We start from the raw sequence: 12185 nt of genomic DNA, 5'->3' as shown, positions 1-12185 counted from the left end.
TAAAGCATGAATTTTTTTTTTAATCACATCACAAATTGCATTCAGTGGACTGTTTGTAAAATTTCTGTCAAGCATGTATTACTCAAGCTTAACCACTCACAAAAATGTTTCTCTAACCTAATTTGCATACTTTTAAGTTCGCATGTAAAATTCAAGTAGGTAGCATTTTGCTAAGTAAAAAGTATATTCAATTACAGAAAATCTTTTATAATGGTTACAGAGACAAAGTGCATGTTGATGTCTTGTAAATATGCTGATGTCTTGTAAATCTACTCACACACTAAAAGGCTTTCAATTACATTGCCAGCTATAAGAAGAGCATATCTTTGGAATGATCCTGTTTAAGATCCAGTAAGAATTAGAGAAATGGCTGAAAGAAGAAGACAAACGGTCACTTGACGCTGAGGGAGAAGAGTATAAATGCATGGTGCTATTTAGAAGCACCTCAAGCTATTGTCTCAGATGAGATACGAGCTTCTATAAAAGACCATGTCATAAGTCTATCAGTGAGAAATGTTGGTGTAAAGGTTTAGAGAAATCTCAGCTGTTCAAGTGTCACATTTATAGTAAGAATTCTCCAGTGAAGTAACAAGTGGATCAGCTGGATATTTCCAGGGAAACACTTTTTTCCCTGGTGTATGGCAAGTGAGGAGATAAGACCTGACTATGTTACCAAAGGAAGTAGACTTGGAAGCCTACAGAAGTACTTTACTACCATATAATTTTATAGAAAGCAGACATTTCTACAGTATTATAACATTTGAATTTTTGTTTCTAGCATATTTTATCTGCAATTCTTCCAGTTGCATGTAAAGACATCTCTTCCTGATTCCAACTGAAAACACTGAAATAGAAATTTATACATACTATCAACCAAAGAACAAAACATGTACCAAAACATAACAGAATGTGACAGAGAAAGGGAAGAAAATACACACGGCTGCCTGTTGGTGTTTTGTAGGACAAACTGTATGCTATGATAGTGTTTATATTTATATATGAGTGGTTTTATTTGAAGGTATAGTATTTATATGGTATATTTATTTTGAGACATTGTTATCATAGTTTCGTTGGTTTTTGGGACTGGAATGATTGGTGCTGACAAGCTGTATGTGAATTATATAGAGTTGTAATATAAAAATGTAAAAATGGTACTTTAATTTAAACATGGCATTTAGGGGGAAAAAAAGAATGAATTTAAACATAAAATTGAAGAATACCTTTAAACATAGTATTGAAGGGTGAATTTAAATGTGGAATTAAGTAATACATTTAAGCAAAATTAAACCTTTCTTTTTACCCCATTTTGGTCCCAATTCCCACCCACTAGCCAGTTCTTCCCTTTCAATAACAGCTACCATGTTCTACTTCCTCTGAGACACATGAAGCCAGCCACTGCATCTTTTTTGAACTGCTGCTCATGCATTGCCACAGTGCAGCTGAACACATTCTGAATGCTCTCTGCCCTCTTCTGCATACATGAGCTCATAGATGCCACTGATTGACTAGCAGCATTTGATTGACAGGGGAGAGAGTAATGCCATTGCTCCCACCCACAGAGCATGGGCAATTTTGCTACTTTAGACTTCCAGCCACGGATTGGCTGTGGCATCGTTGGGATTCGAAGTCACAAGCTCTTGAAGATAGCGCAAGCACTATGATAAGAATAAACTTTCAGCATCGAGGAATAAAAATGTGATATGAAGGAATACATTTTAAAACCGTTTCAAGGAATAAGTGTAAATATGGTATTGAGGAATGCTTGTTAAAAGGCTGTAATGCACCTGACTGTATCTCCTGATGCAGATGCGCACAGTGAGCAACCTCCTCCCACACACAGGTGGTAGAGGCCACTCTGTCTGCAGTGTCTGTGTGTGTGAGTGTGTGTTTCATAATGATCTTAATTGTGTGTGTGCGTGTGTGTGTGTGTGAGCGAGAGAGAGAGAGAGAGAGAGAGAGAGAGAAAATGTGCACGTGTTTGGAACTAGCTGGTGAATAAATGAAGCAACCCAGCAGCAGGTGTGATTGGCAGGTGTGTCTCAGCAGAGCAGGGCCGTAAGTAGCTCTCAGTGCTGGACTAGCATTAGGGGATAGACAGAACAACCTCGTCCTAATTAGCTAACGAATACATCAACACACACTGACACACAGCAGCAGAGGGAGAGAGAGAATGGGGGAGAGAGAGAGACCTACACACAATAACATCTCTCTACTAAAGGTCAAACCTTGTTCAAGTAGAGAATATGAAAAAAGGGAGAAGGATAGCAGTGTACAGACTTAGACTAACATCTGTGTTCAGAGAACAGAGGCCTGTAATAGGACATGTCCATGTCTATGACGGTCTATGCAAGCAAAAACAGAAAGAAAGATAACACCCAACATTGCTTCTGTATTTCCACTGCTTTCATTATCTGTTTGAAAACGACCCAGAATGGATTCATCATTGCAGCCTGTCTCTGTTTATGCTCTCCATTTGTACAGCCCACTCCCTCTCTCTATATTAGTTGTGGGATGGATGGGGACAGGCAGGACAGCTGTGACTCACACCCAGAGAGAGCAAAGGAGCACGAGTCATGGTGAGGGTCCATGTTGGAGCTCAACAGCATTCAGGACATTCAGCAGTCTTTCACAGCAATGTCCACTGTGACAGAAGGACACAAGGGCACAGAGTGCTCAGGACATATGAGGGAGGGAGAATAAGGGAGGAAGAATGGGGGAGTGGTGACAGAGAGATGGGGAAACAAAAAACATAGACAAAAGGTCTTTTAAAATTAAAGAAAAGAATATTAAAGATATGGAAGAGGAAGCAGATTCATGCTTAACAGAAAAGCAAACTGTACCTGCTAATGCTTATTTGTTGGGGCTGTCAAATATCTTAAAAATGACATATTCAGATGTTAATGAGTATCTTAATTTGATAATGACAGAATCATTAGCAGTAGTGCTACACTGTGAGTTCATACTGCACTTCAATTTTCATACTGCAATTTTCACAAAATGTGAACATTGTGTTTCTATTCATTTACCCACAGAAATGTTTCATCTTGCTGGTATTTACCTACAGTTTAAATTTTTACACAATCTGTTACCCAGTATTTACATAAAAATCTGTTATCTTCAGCTTGTCTTAGGCCGAATCCCAGATGCTTCCAAATTGCTTCCATGCTCACTGCATAGTTTATAACATAAGGGTGCTGTAGAAACTACATAGTGCACTATGAGCTTGCTGGAAACAATCAGGTACTGTTTGTTTTGTATTCAATTAGAAAATTGATACATAACTGAAATGTGAAATGTGAAAATAAAATTTGGCATAAATGACATGCTTTTCCATATATCAACTGTCTCAATGGTATTTCCAAAAAGTTTAGAAAACATATGTTTTAATAGACTTACATATGATGACTAAAAGTACAAGATGGGATTTTAAACATGATATTTTTTGCCTTTATATATGTAAATATTCGAAATTTATATTTAATACTTAAATAAAATTGAACAGGCCTAGAGAGAGCGAGAGATAGCGAGAGAGAGAGAGGGGAGAGAGAGAGAGAGAGAGTGTGTGTGTGTGTGTGTAGTTTTACTTGTGTATTTGGGGGTGTGGAAATAAGATTGATGAAACACACTTGGATCTGTTTCATTCTATTTACTGCTCATTGGTCTAAAGACAAAAAGTGTCCAGAGACTCCTAAAGAGACAGGAGTCAGATGAAGAAGAAAAAAACTTTCACTATCAGAATCTGTGTGTGGATTCTGTGCGTTTGAGTCAAAATGAGCTCCTTAAAACAGTCCAGTAAGAAAACATAGTTCGTGTTCCACATTTTAATTCAAAAGTTATCGTGAGGTTGCACTGACATCAAGCTAACATTTTGATGCTGATGCAGGACAGGAAGTGACCTCAGTAAAGTTTAGTTTTTAATATTCACCAGATATTCATTTGGGATGCAGAATGCAGAACATTCTGTAAAGAAGAGGAAAAAACATTGATAAAGCCTTGATTCCTTGTTATTTCAGTTATTCCCAAGCAATGACCTTCAATGTTGCTAACATTAGAGGATTAATAAAGGCATTACACCAGTTTATAATGTGTGTATTTTATGTTATTTTCAGCAAGCAGAGCATCTATGTTCCAGAATCTCAGGCAAATAAGAAATGCTGAGCAACTTCACTGTAGACACAAACTTCATAAATAATACTCAGATGACGTTTTGCTGTGATGGAAATAATTTAAAACTCTTTAACAACACAAGCAGTGTGGTTAAAAAGCTGACTGGACTCATGCTTCTTGTTGTTATGGTAAACCTAGCATCATGTATGCACATAACTTTGAATTAAATTACATATAAATGAAGATTGTCCAGTTTAAGATACATATAAACTATTCATTAGGACAGAGGTTTCCAATCCTTTTTTGTCATCTGAACCCCTTCAACCTAAATTATTTGCCTTAATGCTACGTTTGACTCGAGGTTGCAACTTGTAATTCCAGACCTCTGACCAGGAAAAGCCAAAGAAAACACCCCCTCAACTTGAAAATTCCTGCTCATCAACTTGGGGTAGTAGAGTGACGTCAAATCAATATGGCTGCACACAACATGAGAAGTAAACAAAGTAGCACTTCTTACCTTTAAATGTGTTGTGCTGTATTTACAAGTATTTGCTTTAGATCAGTTAACACACAGACATATTCGCTGACACTGAACACTGACTATACAGTTCGCTGTTTTAAAATTGGGAAAATATACATAACTCGTTCCAGTTAGCTGGCTAGCTTGTTGCTAACAAAAGACACTTTTTCCACTTTGTATGTTGAATATGCCAAGGGCGAAATGACATCATTCTGACCTACAAATCACCACTTATGAGATTTTAAGCGGGCTAACATTAAGTGAAACTTTTGCTCGTTGAAAACTTTTTCTATTTTCAGCTTTTTTTATGTTTTAAACTATGCAACCTTACCTTGAAACATTTGACTGTTTTTGAGGCGAGGTTTTCATGTTCTGTTTTTCCTATGGCTGCATGCTTTCATTACAAAGCTGCTCCAAACATATCACACACTTGTGGAGGAGTTTGGCCTTGTCACTGTCCATGTACACAAATCCAAAATTTTTAAATACTCCTCGCTGCACTTACAGAACATTTCCCACTTTGGAACTTTTGTTGTCTGATTTGTGCTTGGATGGTCCTCCTGTTGTGATTCTCATTAACCGATAACATATCTGTCCATTTCTCTCACATGCTAAGAACTATTATCACATGACATGATCTATGAGAAATTCTTTCCATTTTGCTCACCTTTTATTTTTGTAATTACAATAAAATGTGAGACTATTAATGGTTTTAATTAATTTAGTTTTCACTTGTAAAAATATATGGTATTAAAATTTAACTTATTGTGACACTGACATTTCCATCACAGTCTTACAAACCCCCTGCAATGCCACCGAAAATGCCACCTGGTTGGGAAACCCTGAATTAGGAATCTGCAACTAGAATGGATGCATATGGGCTGGTGAAGATCTCTGCATGTAAATATAGCCAGTGAAACCAGAAATTTATCCTACCAAATATGTTGGCAGATTTTTACTCCATATTTTCTACAAAATAGGGCGAGTTTGAACCTGGTCACCTTATGACAAGATAAATAGATGCAAATTTCTGAAATAATGTAAGAGATTGGGTCCTGCATTTTTCTTTTCTTTTTTTTTTTTAACTACAATGATTTGATTATATGATGACTGTACTCAAAACTAAACAGACAAATCAAATTAGCTGAATATCTGAAGAACAAGAACCTGAAAGAAACACAAATTCTGACTAAATACAGAGTGGGCGACCACAATTTAGAACTTGAAAAAGGAAGACAAACTAAAACTTATAAACTCAAAGAACAAAGACTCTGTAAACACTGTGACCTACAGGAAGTAGAAACAGAGATACACTTCACTCTGATCTGTCCAAAATATAACCACATTAGACTGGAATATTACAGCCATCATCCCAAACTGTGACTTTTACATTATTGATTCAGGACAAAAACATTTTAGATTGCCAAACATTAGTTTTCCAGCACAAAATTAAATGTTACAGAAAAATGGTTGTATGTCAGTAAAGAAAGCAGAATATTACATAAGAGACCACTTTTCAGACAAAAAAAAAAACGTAAGGAAGGCTGCTGGGTTTTGCTGCAAAAATAAGAAGCAAGTGTAACAGTCAGAAAGTCTCCAGAAGAACTGTGGCTGCTTCTGCAAGATGCTCAGTAAAACTTACAGCTCATTTCCTTATAAAACTGCACACACTGCACCTGAGACTACTATTTTTTTTTTAAGCGAAGGATCGTAACACTAAATATTGACTTTGTTTCATTTATTACTGTTTACTGCTATATGTATATATGTATGTGTGTGTGTGTGTGTGTGTGTGTGTGTGTAATTTATATAAATTTATTCAATACTGCATATTTTGCATATTTTTACATATCTTTCTGTAAAACATCTGCTAATTTAATTAATGTCTATTCATGTTTAGTGTTTATCTTATTCATTAATGCTTTTCTATTCCTTTATTTGTTGTTATTGTTTGTCTTTTATATAGAATTTGCTTTGGCAGCATTGTTAAAACAGTCATGCCAATAAAGCACACTGTGAACTTGACCTTGAATTTGACTGATTATTATCTATAAGACTATGCCAAATCAATTTGTATTTCTAGAGACTTAGAAACTAAATACTTCAGATTTTATAATCTGAAAATTACTGTCCATCGAGGGTTATCAGTTTTACAAGGCCTGTGGCTTTTTTGCATTTCTGGACTGATTTATTTTTTAATAATATAAAAATCCATACAAACTCAGATCTAGATATGCTTCCAACATTGTAATTTCTGCATTTGGCATTTGTAGGGCAAGCAGGACTACAACAGCTGCAGAATGTGTTTTGTTTTGTGTTTTTTGCCAGAAAAACTGGTCCCAATATTTACAGAATATTTTGAGCAATGCCTTGACCATTTATATCCACGGCTCTCAAAATGGGGTCCATAATGATTAGCCAGTATTTTTATTCAAAATAAAAAAGTCCGGTTTATATGATGCAAAATACTATGAATCTTTTAACACAGTATAAACTGGTTTGGGTTCTAAGGTTTCTTCTAAGTTTAGGGATTAAAACTCTCTTTTCCTACACAATTTCCTAATGTGCATAACATTTAAATAATTGGCTTAAACTCATTAATATACGCTATGGTAATAAAGGGGTCTGTGGTTTTTTTTTACACTGACATGTGGAGAAGACTGGTAACTCATTTGTTCAATAAAGATACGTCACTGTATGTTATGTTTATTTCTTTGCCTTTTTGGTTAATAGGACTTTGGATGAAAACCAGATCCCAGCTATTCATGCAGAAACCAAAAGGTTCCTAAAGGTTCAACCTCTTCTCCAAACTGTGTCTGTTGTATGAGAAAGGAAATGTGTGTGTGTGTGTGTGTGTGTGTGAGTGTGTGTGTTAGCCCTGAGGTGTGAGCAGCAGCTGGTTGTACTGTTGGTTGTATGCAGATTCTAGCTGACAGATTTGAAATGCTGAGCCTCTGCAGAAATATGCCTAGACAGATTTGTGTGTGTGTGTGTGTGTGTGTGTGTGTCTTTCACATTAAGAATATTTGGCAGACCCTTGGCATTCTTGTAGCAGCTAGAGTATTCCGAATCTAGAGCCCATCTGTGTTTCACATCACACCTCTCTCTCTCTTTCTCTCTCTCTCTCTCTCTCTCTCTCACACACACACACGCACACACACTCACACACACACACACATACACACCTAATCAGTGGCCTCTCAAGGTCACTGCTATGAGTCCATCTCCTATTCTAAGTAGTAGACACACACACACACACACACACACACAGCCTTAATACACTATAATACTGCAGAGCTCTGCCCTAGTGACCCTCTATAGCTTGTTGCTCACTCAATTCCTCCATCCTCCATTCTTCTCTCTCTCTCTCTCTTTCTCTAACACATACACGCACACGAACACACTCATGCTCTCTCCAGGGCCTGTGTGTGTGTGTGTTTTGTTATATATAGCAGGATATCTGCACAGTTATGGACCCAAATGCTGTCTACTCCTAGAGTGCAGAATGTGCCAAAATGACACTGTTTATCTTCATTAGTCCTGAGAGCCATCTCTCTCTCTCTCTCTCTCTCTCTCTCACACACACACACACACACACATGGCTACTCATACAGACACAGTTTTAACCTTTAGCAGAGACTAAACTGCAGAACAGAGCTCGCATTATTAATGACCCCTATTACCCCTTAGAGTGGAGGAGGCCATAGGAGTCCTCTTGCTTTATACATCATTCTTCCTCTCTCTATCCCTCTATCCTTTTCTCCATCTCATGCACATGCACCATTCATCCACTCAGTGCCACTGTAAATGGAAAGCTGGATGGTGGGATGAGTGTGAGGATAGGGAAAAAAGAAAAAATGAAAGAAAGGCTGAGACAAGGGTAGCTCTGTAAAAACAGTGTGCCGTGAGCAACCTCTTCTCCACAGCAGAGCAGAGTGCCACAACTTAAACACACACACACACACACACACACACACACACACACACACACAGGTCTATGGCGCATCAAGAAATGAGAGAGGCTCTGGAGACTGCAACAGAGAGATGTATGACTACAGTAGTGCGGCTGTAGCAGAACGAAGGCTGCTTTGTACATTAACTAAATTAAAGCATGTGTAGTGCGAGGGAAAAAATGCAACCAAAAGCAATAATGGAAAAAAAAACATTAGAGGAGAAAACACAACAAAAAAAAAACAGAAAAACTACTGTACTAACTATACTACAATCTAATTATGAAAAAGAACAGCATCATTAAAAATAAAAAAAAAACATATATTAGAGCTGTGGTGTTAAAAGGAGGGAGAATAAAGGGAGAAAAAGGAGAAGAAATTTTTCAGGGACATAAAACACAGACAAGGAGGTGAGGGAGAGGGAGAGAGAATAGGAGTATCTATTCTATAGGCATAGATTTGGATAAGGACCAATGGTTAGAGAGAAATACTCTCCACCCCTCATGCCACAGCAATCTGCCAATGCTAACAATTCCTTATTCTGAAAGTCCAAAACATCATACATTTTATCTGTTTATAGTTACATTTAATGTTGTGGAATGTCGACAAAATCACTTACAACAGTTAGAAGGAGTTTTTCCCTCACAAAAGAAGCTTGTGATGTTACCAAGGAACCACAAAGCTCTCTGTCAGAAAACTTCACCACATAAACAATTACAATTTTTTTTTTTATCCGTTTGTTATACGCCATTCAAGAGCCAGTGCACCACAGCACAAAATATCTAGGACGAGTGAAATAGACCTGTAGTTTCTGTACCAGAAGGAAAATACTCTACAGTTTATGCAGGTTTATACAGAGCCTCACCATTTATTTCAGCTGTTCAGTAAATATTCATCGTCAGAAAGTCCTCATTCACAATTCACATTCATTTTAAATTCCACTGAAATACTAATTACCGCTTTTGAGTGACTAACGATTTAAAAGAAATGTTATTAATACAAATATTAGCTTCCGTTTCTAGATGTTCTGCAAGAGCGCTGCCCTACTTAGCTTCCATAGAGTTACATATCATTATGTGTTTTCCTAGTGGGTAAAAAGGGGAACTGCAACAAGAGCTAATAGAGATCCATAGGGGCAGGATTTTCTCTGCCCCATGCCCACTCTACGAACATTTTCAGTGAAGTAGGCAGAGCAGGCAGGACAGTTAATGACAGGGTTGCCAGTTGCCAGATAGTAGCCTATAGCGTAAGTCAAGTGTGATAACCTCTATATTTAATTTTGTTTGAGGCTATTTTTTTTCATCTCTTTGGGTTAACGTCATTATGTCTATTATCTTTTCTTTTCTTTTATTTCACTGTTAACACTTTAGTCATTTTTTTTTCTCTAACAGACTGTTGTCATGTCTGAGTTTGTTACAATATAATGCACTATTTTTACAGCATTTGTAGAGTAGTGTAGTTTATTATAGTGTACTGTAAATCACGTATACAATCGATGCACACTACTTCCTTAAGTATGAAAGAAAGAGTTAGTATATAAATTAGTATATAAATGTAAGAAAAAACAGGTACTTGCTAGTGGTGTATACAGAAAATGAATTTGAATACTTCTTTAGTTTCAGTGGTTTCAGTTCAGTTCAGCTCAGATTATTGATGCAACAAAAAGTAATGCAACAAAAAGTCATGATACAATGTTTCGACTCATGAATTCTCCTTTAGGGCTGCCTCATACAGTTCTCTATACAGAACAGGCAGTATAGAGTCGTAAATAATGAAGGAGCGAGTGAGTGAGGGAGAGATTTCAGACATTGCATACATTTATACAGTCAGGCCCTGAGCAGTGTGTCGCCTCAAATCTGAAACGCCACTGATTCATTCCATGCACTATCCAAGTTTGGTTTTGCAGCACTTTGACATAATTGACTATAAGCTCTACAATACTACTTCAACTCTAAACTGAGTGACTGGCAAAACAACACTGCCAATGCTCACCAGCCAAACACAAAATCTGTCAGAAAGGCAGAAATGAAAGGGAAGAGGGAATGTTGTGTGACAAATTTGCTAGACAACAACCCGTTTCTCATCTCTCTCTTCTTCCTCCTTTGTTTTGACATTCATCTTCAGTGCCTGCTCAGCTTACAGAGCACCTGACACAATTTCATGTCCACATTTATGTCTTGTCAGCCTACACTTCCTACAGTTCTGTTCTCAGGCCATTTCTCTGCAGCACAAGGACTCTTCCTTATGCTGCAGAGAAATAAAGAAATATTTTTATATTTATACATGGCATCCTTCGATCTCCACTGATCTATGGACTGACAAGCGAATGTGCTAAACAGCAAGCCACAGGCAGTCGTATCACAAAGTCTCAGGGCTTCAGTGTTGATGGACAATAACCCCCAAAGCTAGCACCAATCCATCAGCACAGGATAGGTGCTACAAAAACAGTCCACACCCCCAATAACACTTGAATCAGTCAAGTAGGGAGAAAGGCTCTGCTCTTACTGCTTTGGACGTTGATGTAGCTGGTGGAGTTATCCTTGCCCAGTGGGTTTTCGGCCACGCACGTGTAGTTCCCAGAATCCTCCAGTCTCACTCGGCTAATCTGGACCTTTGAGTTTTTCCTGTGTAAAAGGAGCAGAAGTGAGGAAAGAGAATAAAGCATATCAGTGAATGTTTTTAGGTGACCTAAATATCTAATGTTGCACCCCTTCCCTCAATGCAACAACCTCCATCCACCAGATTTCTCCAGATTTCGACACTTTTAAATATATCACTACAAGCCGTAAGTCTGGAAGAAAGCAAGTAGTTTTTAAAGTTTTATGCGTGGCACTGTAGTTCAGTGGGTATGCTAATCTGGCTAGCAAAGGTTTAGTGATAAACAAAACCTTTGTTGTTTAGTTATTTTTTAGCAGGCCACTGTTAATTAAATGGCTGAGAGTATGCAAATATGATGGGAACTCTGACTACTCTCAAGTGATCATGCCTATGTGCTATTCCCTATACAACTATGCTCTGAAGCTTTCTCCACTTTAGGTGTGAAAAGCAAACAGCAAAGGCTTCCCAGGACATTTACAAGTTACATTTCACTTAGTATGAGCCAGGCTGGTTAAGGGTGGTCTGATTAAGCTAATTTACAAATGCTAGGTGCATAAACATAAGTGTAAATATTCAGTTACACAAATGTGACTTTATATGCTGTTTGTACCAGAATACAACTTTTACTGAATTGAATTTGACCTACACTGAAGTTCCGTTTGGTATTTACGCTTCCATTCTGAATTATAATCAAGAATAATCAAGAATCCCTTCGCTAAAGACTGTTTTGAAGGGCCTTTGGAAGGAACTGTTTTTCAACACTTCGCTTTGCTGTGACTCTACAAATGGCTGCCATGACTGCTTTGAAAATTCACAATGGACCACACAATAAATCTCCTGTGCTGTGTATACACTGATCCCATTTCATTTTCACTTCATCAGGGTGTGTGTACATGTCAGCACCGCCACTTCAGTGTAAGCGGCATCCCCCCACCCTGCACCCCACCTCAACACATACACATCCTCATATATTACACATGGGAGCAGTAACCAGGCAATCGTCTCTGATT

The 12185-nt window shown here is 37.7% G+C and overlaps 1 protein-coding gene across 2 annotated transcripts in view; it reads right to left on the bottom strand.

Annotated features, from left to right (window-relative positions):
- Positions 1-12185, bottom strand: part of nrg2b (neuregulin 2b) — a 59036-nt gene that overhangs the window by 17971 nt on the left and 28880 nt on the right. For both annotated transcript variants that reach the window (XM_026918298.3, XM_026918299.3), the window contains exon 3: positions 11083-11201. In XM_026918298.3, the coding sequence (XP_026774099.1) occupies positions 11083-11201 (119 nt within the window). The remainder of the gene's footprint in view (positions 1-11082; positions 11202-12185) is intronic.

This window comes from Pangasianodon hypophthalmus, chromosome 7, assembly GCF_027358585.1.
Source record: "Pangasianodon hypophthalmus isolate fPanHyp1 chromosome 7, fPanHyp1.pri, whole genome shotgun sequence".
NCBI lineage: Eukaryota > Metazoa > Chordata > Actinopteri > Siluriformes > Pangasiidae > Pangasianodon > Pangasianodon hypophthalmus.
Note: the sequence above shows the minus strand (reverse complement) of the source record. Positions and strands in the feature narration are given on the sequence as shown.